This window comes from Corylus avellana, chromosome ca1 (genome assembly GCF_901000735.1).
Source record: "Corylus avellana chromosome ca1, CavTom2PMs-1.0".
Taxonomy (NCBI): Eukaryota; Viridiplantae; Streptophyta; class Magnoliopsida; order Fagales; family Betulaceae; genus Corylus; species Corylus avellana.
The window spans coordinates 35,394,615-35,412,240 of NC_081541.1; the positions used below are offsets into that span (position 1 = coordinate 35,394,615).

At 38.1% G+C, this 17,626-nt stretch overlaps 1 protein-coding gene across 1 annotated transcript in view; it reads right to left on the reverse strand.

Moving 5' to 3' along the window:
- Positions 1-5,617: 5,617 nt before the first annotated feature.
- The window catches only part of LOC132170965 (cold-regulated 413 plasma membrane protein 1-like), an 82,465-nt gene continuing 70,456 nt past the window's right edge, over positions 5,618-17,626 (reverse strand). Inside the window, exon 5 of the mRNA XM_059582135.1 lies at positions 5,618-5,956. Within this exon, the coding sequence (XP_059438118.1) occupies positions 5,721-5,956 (236 nt within the window). The 3' untranslated portion in view covers positions 5,618-5,720. The remainder of the gene's footprint in view (positions 5,957-17,626) is intronic.

The following is a 17,626-nucleotide window of genomic DNA, read 5'->3' on the forward strand; positions in this document are numbered from 1 at the left end:
CGGTAAGGAGTGCCTATCACTTGGGGCTGGAGGTGCATGACCGGCAACTTCCTAGTGGTTCAGTGCTGAAAGTGGATAGTGAGGTTTGGAAGACATGTCGGAGCCTGAATGTTTTCCCGACAGCTAAACTGTTTCTGGAGAGCAATTCATAATCTCCTTCCCACAAAAACAAATCTGTTTCGCAGAGGAGTTTGTGAGAACCAGCAATGTCCGATTTGCCTAAGGGAGTATGAAACAATAATGCATATTATTTGGGAATGCCCAGCTGCAAATGACGTATGGAGTGGTAGCACCATTAAGTTGCAGAAAAGCAACATAGGAAATGGGAATTTCATGCAACTATTTAGGGAGATTGTTGCACGGTGTGATAAGGGGGAAGGGGATCTTTTTGCTACCATTGCCAGGAAACTCTGGATGTGCAGGAACACGGTTGTGCATGGTGGGGTCTTCTCGCATCCCATCTAATTTTTGAATTGTCTCACATTGTTATATAAACAGAAACCAAGAGAAGATGTTTCTAAAGGATAGCTCAATCGGCTGGAGATCACGCCTTATAAAACGAAGGTCACTAGTTCAAATCCCCTTCCCCCTCTCTTGTGTAGACATGTCAAAAAAAAAATAATAATAAAATAAAAGGAAAATTAAATAAAGAGACAGAATTTGTGAACCTTTTTGTTTTCTTTATTAAGACAATTAAATGAGTTACAAATAAAACCCCTACTTTTTAAATTCTTTACTTTTTAATTGCCTCACCTAAATAACATTTATAAATAGAAACAAAATAAGAAAGAAAAATAAACACAAAGAGAGAGAGATAATTTGAGAAATTTTTTTTTTTTTTTTTTTTTTTTTCCATTAAGACATCAATTAAATGCATTCCAAATAAAACTCCTACGTTTTAATTGTCTCATATTGAGGATATAAACATAAAGCAAGCTAAGATAAATAAATAAAAAATAAAAAATAGAGAGAAAAAAAAATTTTGAGAACCTTTTGTTTTCTTCATTAACACAATTAAATATATTACAAATAAAACCCCTATATTTTAATTATCTCACATTGATATATAAACAGAAACCAAGAGAAGATTAAAAGAAAATTAAATAAAGAGACAGAATTTGTGAACCTTTTGTTTTCTTCTTTAAGACAATTAAATGTATCACAAATAAAACCTTTACCTTTTAACTTCATTACTTTTTCATGGTCTCACCAAAATGGAAGTTTACTTCAAAAACGCTATTTGTCGCAATTCTAGGCACTCTCTAAGAGGACTGGTTCACTCACAAAAACAAATGGATTCATGACACGTGTCACTATTCTAGGCACTCTGTAAGCCAAAACTATGTTTTTATATATAAAAAGAAAAGTAAATAAAGAGACAGAATTTGTGAACTTTTTGTTTTCTTTATTAAGACAATTAAATGCATTACAAATAAAACTCCTACTTTTTTAATTCATTATTTTTTAATTATCTCACCTAAATGGAAGTTTACTTAAGAAACGTCATGTATCGCAATTCTAGGCACTCTATAAGCCAAAACTCGGCTTATATATACATAGTTGAGATATAAATAGAAAGTAAGAGAAAAAAAAAAAAAAACAGAATGAAAAATTAACAAAGAGAGAATTTGGGAACTTTTTATTTTTTCCATTCAGACATCAATTAAAAGCATTCCAAATAAAACCCTATGTTTTAATTGTCTCCCATTGAAGATATTATCAGAAATCAAGAGAATATAAAAAGAAAAATAGAGAGAGAAAGAGAAAATTTGAGAACCTTTTGTTTTCTTCATTAAGACACTTAAATATATTACAAATAAAGCGCCTACGTTTTAATAGTAAAATTTCCCTAATTCAATGTAAAATTTGCAAAAGAGAAGTAATCAATTTCAATAAAAATAATATATAATTTTGAAAAAAAAAAGTATAAGGGACACAAACCAAAATTGAAGAACATAACCACATGATAAAGATTAAAAAAATGAAAAAAGAACAGTTAATTTATATGGAAACCACTTCTATTAGTTAACCAATAATTTAATAGGATTAGGAGTAAGTAATTAACCTTAGAACAGTAATAGTGTTTAACGGTTTATCATATGTGCCATTAAATTCTTAGTGTACAATGAATGAGTTGTCTACAATATTCGTGTGGGTATTTAAAGGATGTAAGAAGTAGCAAAATTTGAAGCATTGAAAATGAATCAAGCCATGGAAGTAGAGAAAATGAGTAATTTAGCACTCTTGCTTGTCTTGGCTTTGTGCATGAGTCAGCCACTATTCACCAACGCTGGTTGGTTCTCAAGAAGGCATGTTGTTCACATTGAAAATTGGTTATCAAATGATATTCTACTAGCTCATTGTATGTCCGAAGACCAAAATCTTGGCCTCCAGTATATCTCTCAAGGTAAACAATTCCAATGGGGGTTCTACCTCAAATTTTGGCAGACCAAATCCTACATCTGCAGGCTGTGGTGGCCGGGTGGAGATAAGACCTTTGAAGTTTACAAGGAAAATTCACATTTCTGTGAATCATTGAAACCATTCAATGATAGTGATATGAATTGCATTTGGCAGGCCCATGATGATGGAATATACTTGCTCTCAGGAATAGGTACATCTTATTTAAAAGAATCTTGGTAAACTTGAAGGCATGCAGATCTATTATAATGAAGTTGGACAACTTTGTTAATTTTCTCCAATAAATAAAATGAAAAGCACTTTCTGATTCCAGCGTTTTAAAGGGTTTTCTCAATAATATGGTGAATATGTATTGCTATATATGAGAGGGAAAAAATGAAATAAAACATTTGACTCTTTTTTTTTTCCTCCTAAATGAGCAATTTAGTTATTTAACATATTTTTTTGTCCAACCTATAAGGCTATAACAGCTAATTAATAGATGTATGGAGTAAATTGGCATTGAAACATCAAAATAGGATCCAAATTACATTGAGCTGAAGTTAAAGGAAAATATTAGGCTTACAAATACATTTTAAAAAAAACTTTTACAAACTGATGTGGCACAATATGATTGAGTTTCTCAAAATTTGAATTTATCTCATATCCAATCATATTGTGTCACATCCGTTTGTAAAAGCTTTTTTGTAAAATGTGTTTGTATGCGGCCTAGCATTCCTCAAGTTAAAGTTAAATGAGATAAATGACAAATAAGTGGTAGTTTATGGAGAAAAGTTATAGTTATAAAAAAAGAAAAAAAAAAAATTATCAAACACCAAGTATGTATATCTTTCTCAACATTTACATCAAGTATGTATGTCTGTCTGGATTGCCTGTTGCTAATTTCATGCAGAGATATGTCGTCTCATTTAACTGAAACACATTCTGACAGCTTCGAGGTTTTGAGATTTTAAAAGCAGTGCATTTGGAACCAAATCCATTTGACATGGAGAGGGATCTGATAACTCCAACATTCAAATTGAAGAGACAACAATTGCTCAAGTACTACAAGGTATGCCTTTTGCTCTCTCTGTCTATGAAAGGTCTACCTACCTACCTGCCTGCCAAGTTATTAACTATGAATTGCTATTGGACCCAAGCTATGTCTTTCCCATCTTTCCCTATCAAAAGTGGGAAAAATCCCATCTTTTCAAATTTGTAAAAGCTTGTATAAATTGATCAATTCATAGGTTGGTTACTGTTTTGTGGTTTTCTTTGGAAAACATGAAGGATTGAACAAAAAGGTCCCATGGCATTTTACTATTATTTGAACCTAAACCTGAATTTTAAAGCACAGAGCCCAAAAAGCATGACGTGCGTTATTTAGGACTGTATTTCAAGCTAAGTAGCCAACCTTCAGGTTTGGTTTGGGTTCAATTATAGTTAGAACTGGATCTGTTGGGTTGTGACATGCGTCCTTTGTGTCCCATAACAGGACAAAAGTCTCAATCGGGTCCAATTTAAACTGAAATAGGACCCAAACCGAATCTGCATTCCTCTTCCTCTTATTATATATCCTTTGTATTCTTTCTATTGATCTACTATGAAAGTCAGAGTGTTGGCCTATGCGGTATCAGTATTATGTTTTTGCCAATGTCATCGGTAGGACATTGTTGATCAATTGTACAGTGAAGGCAAGGGAATAAGGGCGTGACAGCAGGATTGGTAGCTACAAAGTACAAACTGTAATTCAGATATTATCAACTGTTATAGTTTCCCATAAGTTTGTTTATTTTTCTTTCTTGTCTAACAACTCTAGTGTGAGAAAAGCACCCATATATTTTACCCACAATGGCTAGGTATGCCGATCCTTGTCCATGTTTCATTATAAATTATAGATAAAAAAATTGTTTGAGATTTTCTATTTTGAGGATCTTGGTGCTACTGTCCTTTTATGAGGTCATAAAACTGGGTTGCAAAACTAGGACAACCTACGCTACGAGAATAACATATGTTTCCCGAGCCTGGCACCAACGTGAGCCCAGTTTTTTTTTTTTCCCTAGTGGGTTAAGTTAGATGGACCAAAGAAGAAATTGCCTGCTTTTATATAATCCAAATAATCTATAGTGGGTCAAGCAGCCGTGGATGGCTGATGCAGCTCCAATGTAGTGGCGGTATGAATAACAAGCAAAGAGCACTTTCTTTGCCAATTGTGCACTGTTGAATTACTTCTGCTACAGTAATTAGGTGACTTTCTGTGGTCATCTATGGGATCACTAGATCACGAGGGATTGAGATTCAATGCACTTATCTATCCAGATTGTTAACAATTTAGACCACAAGTGTAAAAAGACCTACATGGGGCCTACTTGTCCGGATAAATGTTTAGGCATCTCGAGACCTGCTCGAATAAGTAAACCCTATAAGTAGTCCTCTCACAATTAGTTACCTAGATTGCCAACAATATGAGCAGCTAATTGCTAGGGATTCGGACCACTCCTAGTAGGGTTCACTTGCCTGAATACTTACTCAGACAAATAAACTCCATCGAAGACCTCTCCCAATTGCAAATATCCCTTGCAATCCAAGCAAGAAGACTGTTGGACATCCCCATCGTTATCTATTCACCTTAGAAAGATTGCACTATGAAGTTTACCACCCATGTACAAGCAAACATCGCATACTAACAAAATGGATTTTGACTTCATACAATAGCGCGAAGGGAAAATATATATCTAGATTTGAGCAAGCAATCAAGATGCAAGTATATGTTTGAAGGCACAAACAATTAAGGCCCCATTTGCTAAACGATTTTGGTTCAATATTATTCATCTTACTTTTTCATTTTTCAACATTCCTTTACTTTTTACATCACATCAATCACTTTTTATTGCTATTTAAATTTTAAAAAAAAAATCACTACAAAATAATTTTTTTTTTTTTCATTTTTCTATACGAAACATTCTTACCCTTTAACAAACACACCTCAACTTTTTTGTTACATAACCTACTCCTCCGACTGTCAGTAGAATGACGGGCTTCCATCATCTACAGTCCGATGATGTGTTATTTTTTGGAATTGCCCATGTAACATGTGATGTGTCTTAGTAATTGGACGTTGTTATCGAATTCATCTATCCTAACCCAATAATGACACAAAAAGACAATCAAAATATTTGGATGCCTTAAAAAAGATCACATGATAAGGATGAAATAACAAAAAAAAATTATGCTAATCCCCTTCAACAGAATAAAGCACAATTTTTCTATTGGCGTTTATACTGGTGCAAATGATAACAGCTTATCTTCTGAGTGTGTGGCTATATGAAGTCAAGTACCAGTGTCCAGACAGGATAGACCAACAGAAGGATTATACCAACCGTGTTTGATATGCCATTGGCTTTTGTGAAGGAATTTCTGAAACCGCCAGATGCCCGGATGTGTTCTTGCAGCAAATAACATGCAATGGCAAGACATATTGCCACGCCAATCCAGTCGTCCCTTACAGTGTCTGCAAGTAAACTAGGAGCCACCACCATCAATAGAATCAAAGCGCCTGGAAGTTGAAGGTCAATTGATCAAATGAGAGCATACTCTTGCCATGTTTCTCTAGTCTATATGTTTTTGTTATCATGAGATCTTTTTTTTTTCGTGGGTGTGTGTGTTTGTGCACTTTTTTTATTCTTTGGTTGATGGTCAATTTGATTCAGCTTCTATTCACTCTGGTTGATGGTCTGCAGATCATTCTCGTGAAAGTCAACCCCATTGTAATTTTTTTTTTCTTTTCATTTTCATGGCATGATTTTACTGAATTTGTCTAATATCACTTGTTCATGAGATGTATTGAGGGATCATTCAGTTTATGCATTCGGTAAACTGATCTTCTAATAGGGTTTAAATATGTTTGCTTTTACTGCCATGGTTTAATGGGGGGTGTCTTCGATGAATTTCTGATTCTAATGAGTAATGTTATATAGTACAATTGTCATACAATTAGATGAAGTGGCAGTGAAAGTCAGCCATTAAATTAGCACTTGTAAAAAAAATGAAAAAAGAAGAAGCCAATAGCTCTGAGTTATATGATAGTTGTATAGGGTCTACTAAATAGAATTACTAATGGGATTTAAATTTGCTCAATTTTACATTCCTTCCTAGAGAGTCTATCTTTTGTTTTTTTCCCTCAATTTAGTTCCTTTTTGATGAATCAAATTGTTTTTTCTTTTCCCTCTTTTTTGGGCCTCCTGTTTTATAGTTTTCTCTGCAGGTTTTGCTGCAACCAGTCTTGTCGCATTCCTTTTATGTCTCAAGATTCTATAATTGAATCTACCGAGTTGTTTCTTTTCACTTTATTTCACTTTTGATTAGTCAAGAAAATTTTTTGTCCTTTTGCTTGGAGGTCTACTATGTTTTCTGTTGCTTGCCTTGGCATTCAATATTGCTGGAAAAATATGCATCCTGTAGGTTGAATCTTTAAATTCTACATCATTGATTCATTGTGATATCTTTGTTACAGATGTCGTCTTCCCTACATGAAAATTTTAATCAATTGACCGTAAACATGCAGCATCTGATGGCTGTGAATTGATCATTGAACTTTTAAGTGAAAACAGTTACTTCGGAATTGCCAACTGATCAAATGAGAGCATACTCTTGCCATGTTTCTCTAGTCTATTATGTTTTTGTTATCGTGCTGTCTAGTTATTATTACTTGTGGTGGTCCGAGAATTTCGTATGGCTTAATTGATTCCTTTCATATGCTTATTTTAGTTATTTGTTGGTTCTGGATCGAACACATTGGAAGACAAACATTCTTACGTCTCTGCTAATCCCGTACATCTTCTTCAGTTTTCCTTCACTACTGTTCAACATCTTCAGGTGATCAGTTGTACTTTTGTAACACTTTTTCAATGATCTCAATCTTTATTGTACTTATATGCTACAAATTGTATGGTGATGCAGAGGAGAGATTGGGAAAAGGATTGCTTTCGTTGCGGTTGTGTTGCGCCTTTTCTTCCCACGACATTTCCCAGGTATAGCATAAGTTTCAGTCAGCGTTGATTGATCATGCTCATGTTTTAATGCTTTATAAATAATAAGTTAAACCTATATTGTAAATCTAACTTGGAATTTGAAGACTGAAATCCTAAACTTGCCAACTTCATTTAGTGGCGGCCCTGGTGGGAATATACAACTAGTTCACTTCAATAAGACTTTCTGAAACCGCCAGATGCCCGGATGTGTTCTTGCAGCAAATAATAGGATTATAAACAACTCATTCATTGTACACTAAGAATTTAATGGCACATATGATAAACCGCTAAACCCTATTAATGTTCTAAGGTTTCTTACTGCTAATCCTATTAAATTGTTGGTTAACTAATAGAAGTGGTTTCCATATGAATTAACTCCTTTTTTTTTTTTCTTTTTTTTTTTGTTATCTTTATCCGCGGCCTGTGGGTATGTTCTTCAATTTTCGTTTGTGTCCCTTATAATTTTTTCTAAATTATATATTATTTTTATTCAAATTGATTACTTCTCTTTTGCAAATTTTACATTGAATTCATAAAATTTTGCAATTAAAACGTAGGAATTTTATTTGTAATATATTTAATTGTCTTAATGAGAAAAACAAAAGGTTCCCAAATTTTCTCTTTCTCTCTCTATTTTTCTTTTTATATTCTCATGATTTATGTTTATATCTTCAATGTGAGACAATTAAAACGTAGAGGTTTTATTTGGAATGCATTTAATTGACGTCTTACTGAAAAAAAAAACTAAAGGTTTCCAAATTCTCTCTTTCTCTCCCGCTTTGTTTATTTTTCTTTTTTCTTCTCTTACTTTCGATTTATATCATAGCATCTCATATCATATATCATATATCATATCATATCATATAAAAGCAGATTTTTGGCTTAGAGAGTGCCTAGAATAGCAACACATGTCCTGAACCCATTTGTTTTTCTGAGTGAACCGGTCCTTTTAGAGAGTGCCTAGAATTACGACACATGACGTTTTTGAAGTAAACTTCCATTTAGGTGAGACAATTAAAACGTAATGAATTTAAAAAGTATGGGTTTAAGGCCAAACAAGCTCTTAGTATATGCAAAAGAATGGAATTTATTATGAAAGTTTTCTCTCTAGGCGTGCTATAGCCTAGGGCAGAAGGATTTTTTTCCAAGCCTCTCACGGCGGTGGAAGTATTACAATCTATTGATGGCAGACGCAAAGATGGCCAAGGATCTAACACAGATGTGGGGAACTTCTCTCTCTCTCTCTGAGGTTGAGGGGGTCGAATTGGAGATCTAGAACCAGGCGTGGGAGGAAGGAGCCCATCGGAGGAGAACCTATGTAGTGGGGAAACTGATTGCTGATCACCTCATGAGTAAGGAGACAATACGATCCACTTTGATACGTATTTGGAAACCATTAGGATCTCCCTCCTTTAAAGTTGTAGGGGACAACATGTTTTTGGTGGATTTTGTAATGGAATCAAACAAAACCAGAGTGTTGGAAGGGAGGCCTTGGGTTTTTGAGGGAAACCTTTTCGCAGTGGAGGACTATGACAGTTTAACTCCCCCAGCATAGTACGAATTTGATGAAGTAGCTTTTTGGGTAAGGATGTACAGACTCCCTCTGGCCTGTATGAACCGGACTATGGGCCAACAGATTGGCTTGTCAATGGGACGAGTTGAAGAGGTGGATGTAGATGAAGGTGGCATGGGTTGGGGAAAAGCTTTGAGGGTTAAGATTATTCTTAATCTGAAAAAGCCTTTGTTGAGAGGACGAATGATGAAAATTAACGGGACCTCTACGTTGATTACCTTTCAATATGAGAGGCTCCCAAAATTTTGTTTCCATTGTGGTGTGATCAAGCATGGGGTGACAGGATGCCCGGTGAGAAGCAAAGCTAGGAAACAAAATGCACCCACTGAGTTTGGGCCATGGCTCCATGCACCATCCCCTAAGCGTGCGTTTGGAGGAAGGTTGGCCAGATGCAGGACAAAAAAGAGAATTCCTACCATGATAACGGAGCTGGGTTTGGTCGGTATGGTCAGGACCGACAATCCCAACGACAGAAAAGGCCCCACAGCAAAAGTCCGGAGAGGGGAGGAGCGTTCCCTAACATGGCGGAGAACGGAGCTGGGTCACCAACGGCGCGTAACTTTCGGCAAAATAAATTCCCTTCCAATAATAATCCTTCTGTCTCAAAATCTCATGGAGGAATGATGGGCAGAGATTGGGGAGATGAAAATATGGACGGTTTAAATGCACAGACCAACTCTAGTAAGGATGGGGGAGACAAAGGCACTAATTGTGGGGATCCTATTTTGGGGGTCAATCTTGACAATCTGTTAGTTGAGTCGCAGATTGGGAGGTAAGATATTCTCAATAATTATAAAGATATGAAGCTGGTGGAAATAGGGAGGAAGACGTTGGAGGTTTTGGCAAGGATTCAACTGCGTATGCAGATGGTGTCCACGTGCATGGGGTTGGGTTTCCTGGAGTTAACGCCCAGAGGGGTAGTGAAGTGGAAAAAATACATGCTGACTGGACCTCTAATATGGACGTAAATCAACCAAGAACTTTCTGCCCGAGTTTCACCATTGCTGATGTGGCAGAAAAAATAAGGAGTGAAAGTAGTGGGGAAGGCACTACCCGACGATGAGCTAGTGACTCAGTGACTTGGAAACGTCGAGAATGATCAGGACAGGGAGTAACCCACACGATAAGCAGTGCAGAATCTCAAGGGAAATGTAAGAAGGATAGCAACAAATATGAGGAGAATGAGAAAAATAAGAAGGGGCGTACAAAAGGAGTGCTTAGCACAAAGTCAAGCGGAGTGGAATTATACACAAAAGAAGTTGGTTTGGGATTGGCGGAGGCTGGCATCCAGCCCCGCCGACCGCAATGATTCTACTAAGTTGAAACTGTCTGGGGCTTGAGAACCCCTGGACAATTCGAGACCTCTGCCGTATGGTGTGGGAAAAGAAGTCCAAAGTGGTTTTCCTTACGGAAACCAAACTGTGCAAAACTCAGATGGGAAGGGTGAGGCTTCAATTGGGCTTTGACAATATGTTCGTCGTGGATAATGTGGGTCGAAGTAGGGGACTGGCGTTATTGTGGCAAACTGAAGATGGTGTCGAAATTCAAAATTTCAACCATCGTCGCATTAATGCAAGGGTGAGTTCTTACTTGAGCGGTACACCTTGGAAGCTTACGGGCTTTTACGGTCATCCAGACGCTAGTAAGAGAATGGAAGGGAGGACTCTCCTTCGACATACTGCAAACTTGGAGCTAGAACCATGGGTTTGTGTGGGGATTTCAATGAAATCCTTAATCTATCTGAAAAATTTGGAGGACATGGCCATTCAAGAAAATTAATGGAAGACTTTCAATCTGCCCTGGATGATTGTGGACTCTCAGATTTGGGGTTTAGAGGACCTAAATACACGTGGAGTAATTGTCAAGAAGGGATGGGTCTTATCAAGGAGCGGCTGGACAGGGTGGTGGCAAATTGGCAGTGGTGTGAGCTGTTTGGTGGGGGCAGAAGTGCATGTTACGGCACCCATCAGTTTAGACCACTCCCCGGTTTTTTTGCTTCCATTGGGATTCAGGTTTGGGCACTAGGCGCAGAGAAGGTTTAGATATGAAATGGGGTGGGAGTTGGACTCAAAATACCATGAAATTATAGAGGAGGCTTGGGGTGGGCAGCAGCTTGATGAGGACCCGTGGCACATCCTAAATTGCAAGGTTTTATCTTGTCAAAAAAAGTTGCTGCAGTGGAGGCGAAAGGCAGAGGAACCAAAGTGGAATTTTAACAAGCAGTGTGAACAACTTGCTGCAATGCAGGGGGATGAGAATAACCTGGATTGGGGTGAATTCTCAAAACTCAAGGATGAATTGAAGCTCCGCATGGCGCAGGAGGAACTACGTTGGTGTCAATGGGCGAAGATTGATTGGCTAAAATTTGGTGACAAAAATACTAAATTTTATCATGCTTGTGCCAATCAAAGACGAAGGAGCAACCATATAAGTTGTATAACTGATGAACAGGGGGTATCTTGGGATGATACAAAAGAGGTAGGGGACGCTTTTGTTAATTATTTTAGGAATCTGTTTCACTCTGAAGAGCATGTGCATACGGTGGACGGGTTGGAAGGTCTAGAAGGGTGGGTTACAGCCACAATGAATGAAGAACTATCCAAACCTTTTACCTAAGAAGAGGTGCGGACAGCTTTATTTCAAATGGCCCCCCAAAAAGCGCCGGGTCCGGATGGATTCCATGCAGGTTTCTTTCAAAAAAATTGGGGTATTGTAGGACTTGAGGTATGTCAAGCTCTCCTTTATGTTTTAAATGGTGGTGTGATTAACAAGGAGATGAATGCTACTTACATTGCACTTATTCCTAAGACAAAAAATCCTATTTTCGTAACTGAATTTCGATTTATTAGCCTCTGCAATGTCCTGTTCAAAATTGTCTCTAAGGTTATTGCTAATAGATTAAAAAAGGTGCTCCCTTTTATAATGTCATAGACCCAAAGTACTTTTATCCCAGGGAGGTTGATTACAGATGATGTTTTAGCCGCCTCTGAGACATTACATACTATGCATTCTAGGATGCGGGGTAAGAAGGGATATATGGCCGTGAAACTTGACATGACCAAGGCTTATGACCGGGTGGAATTGAGGTTTTTGAAGGTAGTCATGGAGAGGATGGGTTTTGATCGGAATTGGATAGAGCTTATCATGAAGTGTACCAACACTGCTCATTATACGGTCTTAATAAACGGGATTCCAACAGGAAGGATTACTCCAACTCGAGGAATTCGGCAGGAGGATCCGATTTTGCCCTATCTCTTCCTTATTTGTGCAGAGGCATTGAGTACTATGTTGACTAAGGCAGATTCCACGGGGGAGTTGAGGGGGGTCCCTACATCCAAAAAGGGGCCTCGACTTAACCACCTCTTTTTTGCTGACGACAGTTTGTTGTTTTCCAGAGCTGATATATGTCATTGGACTAGATTTCAATCTCCCCTCGAGTCATATGAGCGAGCTTCGGGCCAACAGTTGAATGCTTCAAAGACGGCTATTTTCTTTAGTCGTAACACCTTGGCGGAAATAAAGGAGCAAATTTTGGAGGTTGCCGGCATTCAAAGTTCACAACGGTATGACAAATATTTGGGAGTCCCGGCATTGGTGTGAAAGTCACGGTCAATTGAATTTAAAGGAATCATTGATCGTGTGTGGAAACGCCTTCAAGATTGGAAGTTAAAATTTCTTTCCCAAGTGAATAAGGAAATTTTACTAAAGGCAGATATTCAAGCCCTCCCAACTTACTGTATGAGTGTATTTTTGCTTCCAAAAAAGTTGTGTTCAAAAATTAATTCTCTTATGCAGAAGTTTTCGTGGGGAGCATCCAAAATTTCATGGCTAAGTTGGAATAAGATGGGAAATCAAAGGCTAGAGGAGGTATGGGTTTCCGAGATTTTGTGTGTTTTAACAAAGCCCTCCTCGCCAAGCAATGTTGGCGTATTTGGCAGGAACCGACCAGTCTTGTCTCGAACATAATGAAGGCGGACTATTATCCTAATGGCACTCTCCTTGATGCGAGTTTGGGAAATACACCGTCCTTCGCATGGAGAAGTATATGGGGGGCAAGGGATCTGTTTGCAAGAGGGCTGCTCTCCCAGATTGGAAATGGGCAGAAAACGAGAATTTGGGGGGAAAAGTGGGTCCCCATCCCAACCACTTATTCTATCCAATCCTACCCTCGGATTCTAGATTCGGATGCTAAAGTAAGTGATTTAATCGATTGTGATACTAAATGGTGGAATACAAGGCTTATCGAAGAAATCTTTCTCCCCAATGAGGTGAAGGCTATCCTATCTATTCCTTTAAGTGTCACCGATCAAGAAGATCGAATAATCTGGAGGGGAATGGCCAAGGGGATCTTCACGGTCCGCAGTGCTTATTACATGGCAATGGAAGATAAGATGCAACAACAAGTAGAAAGTTCGGGACGAGGGGAGTTTCGAGAACTATGGAGGCTGCTGTGGAAACTACAAGTGCCAAATGGAGAAAAAAAAAATTTATGGAGAGCTTGCCGTGAGATATTGCCCACCAAAGCCAATCTATGCAAACGCAAGGTCATCACTGACCCATCCTGTCCAATATGTGGTCTTGCGGAAGAGACGTGTATTCACATCTTATGGGAGTGCCCCTCAGTGCACGATGTGTGGAGCGGGTGTGGGTGAAAGGTGCAGAAAAGTTCTTTTGGGGTCCAACTTTCTATCATGTGGTAGAGGCGATTTTCAAGCACTGGGAGGTAACTGAGATCAATCTTTTTGTGGGCTTAATCAGGAAAATTTGGTCTCGGCGTAATCGGTGGTTCATGGAGGTCCTTTCCTTCACCCCAATATTATGGTCCAACAAGCGAGAGAAGCTGCAGAAGCTTTTGCGTCTGTGCAGCCCATAGGCCGTATCACAATACCACCAGGATCAGGAAATATTGCTCAAGATAAATGGGCAGCCCCTCCGGTTGGATGGTATAAAATAAATTGGGACGCTGCTCTGTGTAAACAGAAGGAAAAGATTGGGATGGGTGCTGTAGTCCGTGACTGGGACGAGAAAGTTCTGGCTATTCGTGGTTTGACCAGGTCTGGTTGTTTGGATCCTCTAGCTGCAGAAGCATGGGCAGGAACACAAGCTCTTGAATTAGGTAAAGAACTGGTCCTGTCTCAGATATTGTTAGAAGGAGATGCGAAGGTCGTGGTGGAGGCTGTCAATGCAGTGAACACCGACTGGAGCAAAATCGGTCATCTGGTGCATGATATGAAAATCTTATTGTCGAGCTTTCTACAATGGCGGGTGCAGGGGGTGGGACGGGAACAAAATAGTGTGGCCCATACCATTGCTCGACAGGCTGCTAGTAAGGGCATTGAGAGGACATGGATTGGGTTTGTTCCTGATTGTATCCAGGAAATTCTCCAAAGGGAGCATTCTGTTTTCTTTTCAGCTTGATTGATTTATAAAAGTGCCGATATATTTTATCTCAAAAAAAAAAAAAAAGCATGGGTTTTATTTGTAATGCAATTAATTGTCTTAATGAAGAAAACAAAAGGTTCACAAATTTCGCCTCTTTATATAATTTTCTTTTTTTCTGTTGGAAACTTCAATGAAGACCCCTGAACTTCTACTCAATTTGATAAATCCCCACTAAACTTCAAAATCTCTCAATTTAGTCCTCTGAACTTTCAATTGCTTTCAATTTGGACCCCTTTCCTTAGATTTTAAACGTCACATGATGTTTATACCCTGACTTTTGTATAAAATTTCAACTTCCAAAACATTTTTTTATTTTTTATTTTTTAAAAAAATCAAGGATATTTTTGTCTTTTTTGAATTTTTAACGGCTAAAATTAACGGAAGGTTCCAAACTGAGAGAAATTGAAAGTTCAAGGAACTAAATTAAGAGATTTTGAAGTTTATGGGAGGTATTTCAAAATGGGTGGAAGTTCGGGGGTCTTCAGTGAAGTTTTCCCTTTCCTTTTTTTTTTTACATGTCCACACGCTTCATTAGGCGTGGTCCCGGCCGATTGAGCTACCTCTTAGGGACCTTTATATAATTTTCCTTTTATATATAAAAGCCCAATTTTGGCTTGAATAGCGACACGTGTACATCTTGAACCCATTTATTTTTGTGAGTGAACCCGTCCTCTTAGAGAGTGCCTAGAATTGCGACACATGGCCTTTTTTCAGTAAACTTCCATTTAGGTGAGACAATTAAAAAGTAATGAATGTAAAAAGTAGGGATTTTATTTGTGATGCACTTAACTGTCTTAATGAAGAAAATAAAAGGTTCACAAATTCTATCTTTTTATTTAATTTTCTTTTTATCTTCTCTTGGTTTCTATTTATATATCAATATATCAATGTGAGGCAATTAAAATATAGGGGTTTTATTTGTAATATATTTAATTGTCTTAATAAAGAAAACAAAAGGTTCTCAAATTTTCTTTTTTTCTCTCTCTATTTTTTATTTTTATCTTTTGCTTTATGTTTATATCCTTAATATGAGACAATTAAAACGTAGGGGTCTTATTTGGAATGCATTTAATTGATGTCTTAATGAAGAAAAAAATGTTCCCAAATTCTCTCTTTCTCTCTCTGTTTATTTTTCTTTCTTTTCTTGCTTTCTATTTATATCTCAAAGTTATATAGGTGAGACAATTAAAAAGTAACGAATTTAAAAAGTAGGAGTTTTATTTGTAATGCATTTAATTGTGTTAATGAGGAAAACAAAAAGTTTCACAAATTGTCTCATTATTTAATTTTCTTTTTATCTTCTCTTGGTTTCTGAGAATGAGATCCCCTGAAATTCCTTTTAAATTTAAGATTCTCAAGTTCATAAATCTCAGCCGTCCATTTCATCTAAACGTCTAAAATATGCCATGTTTTAGAATTTAATGAGAAAGCTACCTTATAAGTATTGAATAAGTAAGTTCCATCATCTTGAGCCATCCAGTAGCAATCTGAGTAGCGACAATAGTTATGGAGAAGATTGCCTTCAACATAGAACACATCGAAGGTCGGATGTCCACCCACCCACGACAAGTTGCAGAAGTAAAGTGTGGTGTGCCAAAAGTTGATGGAACACTTCCATTAGAACTCGGAAGTGACACGGATATGCTTGAGGCCAAGATCTTTGTCTCCGGACTTACAATGAGCTTATAGAATATTGATGTAAATCGAAGTGTTTGGGATTTCATGAAGAAGATGGGAATGGATGGTAGTGTGGACATACCCCGAAAGATGGTGACGCGATCCCAGACTTGCGCGATAAAAAAGGGAGTTCCTAGAACTGCAATTGATTGCACATTGATTGCGATCGAGCACCCTGGAGTAGCGATCAAGCGCATAGTGCTTGCGCTCGAGCGTCCAACCCCTAGAATTTGAGGGTCATCTCTGGTACTGTGACCAATATGTCTCTGGAACTGCAATCGATCGCATGCTCGAGAGCATCTAGTCCCTGGAAGTGCGATTGAGCGCAAACTTACCTGCGATCGAGTGCACTACGGGGCTATGTTACTTTTTTGCGCATTTATTTTGCTTTAAACCAACTTTCTTTCCTTGTTTTGTTGGGATTAGGGTTTTGAAAGTCCCTATTCCGTGTTTTAGTAGTATTAGGAGTATTGGAGGCTATAAATACATGCTTATAGCCTCTAGCAAACTTAGTTTATGAATATTTTTGGTTTTCTCAATAAGAATACTCAGAGTTTAGTTTCTTCATTATTTTTCCTTAAATTCATAGTTAGCATCTATTGATTTGAGAAGGTTTCTTTGATTCTTATGATAGTCTCACAATCTTAGAAATATTTATCCCTTCTACTTGCTATTTTCTTGTTCATTACCATCCGTTGCTGCATTAGTTGGCATCAAAGCCCCAGTTTTCTTCCCATGGCACCGCCAAACACAAGGAGAAGGGGCAACCGATTTGCAAATCTAGAGGACGTGTATGAACGTGAGGAAGTAGTTGGTGAAACACACACGGAGGAGCAGTGGCAACTCATGGCGAAAACGGTCACTGATTTGAGGGCCCAACTTGCGGCCTCCAACGCTCTAGCGGCCAATCCAGAGGGGCGCCACGAGCACCGTCAACAATCCTCACCACCCAGCTCAGAGGACGAAGATGAACAAGGTACCGAGAATGAAGCTGGGAACCTTTCCACAGGGTGCCGAGTACATGGCCATTAACCCCATGTACAAGCCCATGCTAATCTGTGAGGGTGCGGTTTCAAACTCGATATTCCAGAATTCCATGGGGGTCTTCAACCTGAAGAATTTTTGGATTGGGTAGCGGTAGTTGGAGAAATTCTTGATTTCAAGGGGGTGCCCGAGGATCGCCGAGTTTCTTTGGTCGCAACCAAATTCCGAGGGAGAGTAGCTGCATGGTGGCAGCAATTGAACCAATCAAGAGAGCTGTAAGGCAACAAGAAAATCAACAAATGGGAGAAATTGTTGAAGCATATGTGACCGGCCTTTTTACACTACAATTATACCCGAACCATGTATCAAAAGCTGCAAAATTTGAGCCAAGGTTTGAAGTCTGTGGATCAATATACAAAAGAATTCTACAAGTACCTCACTCACGTGGATCTAGCCGAAACAAACGACCAACTCGTGTCATGATACATTGGAGGTTTGCACCAACAAATTTAGGATTCCC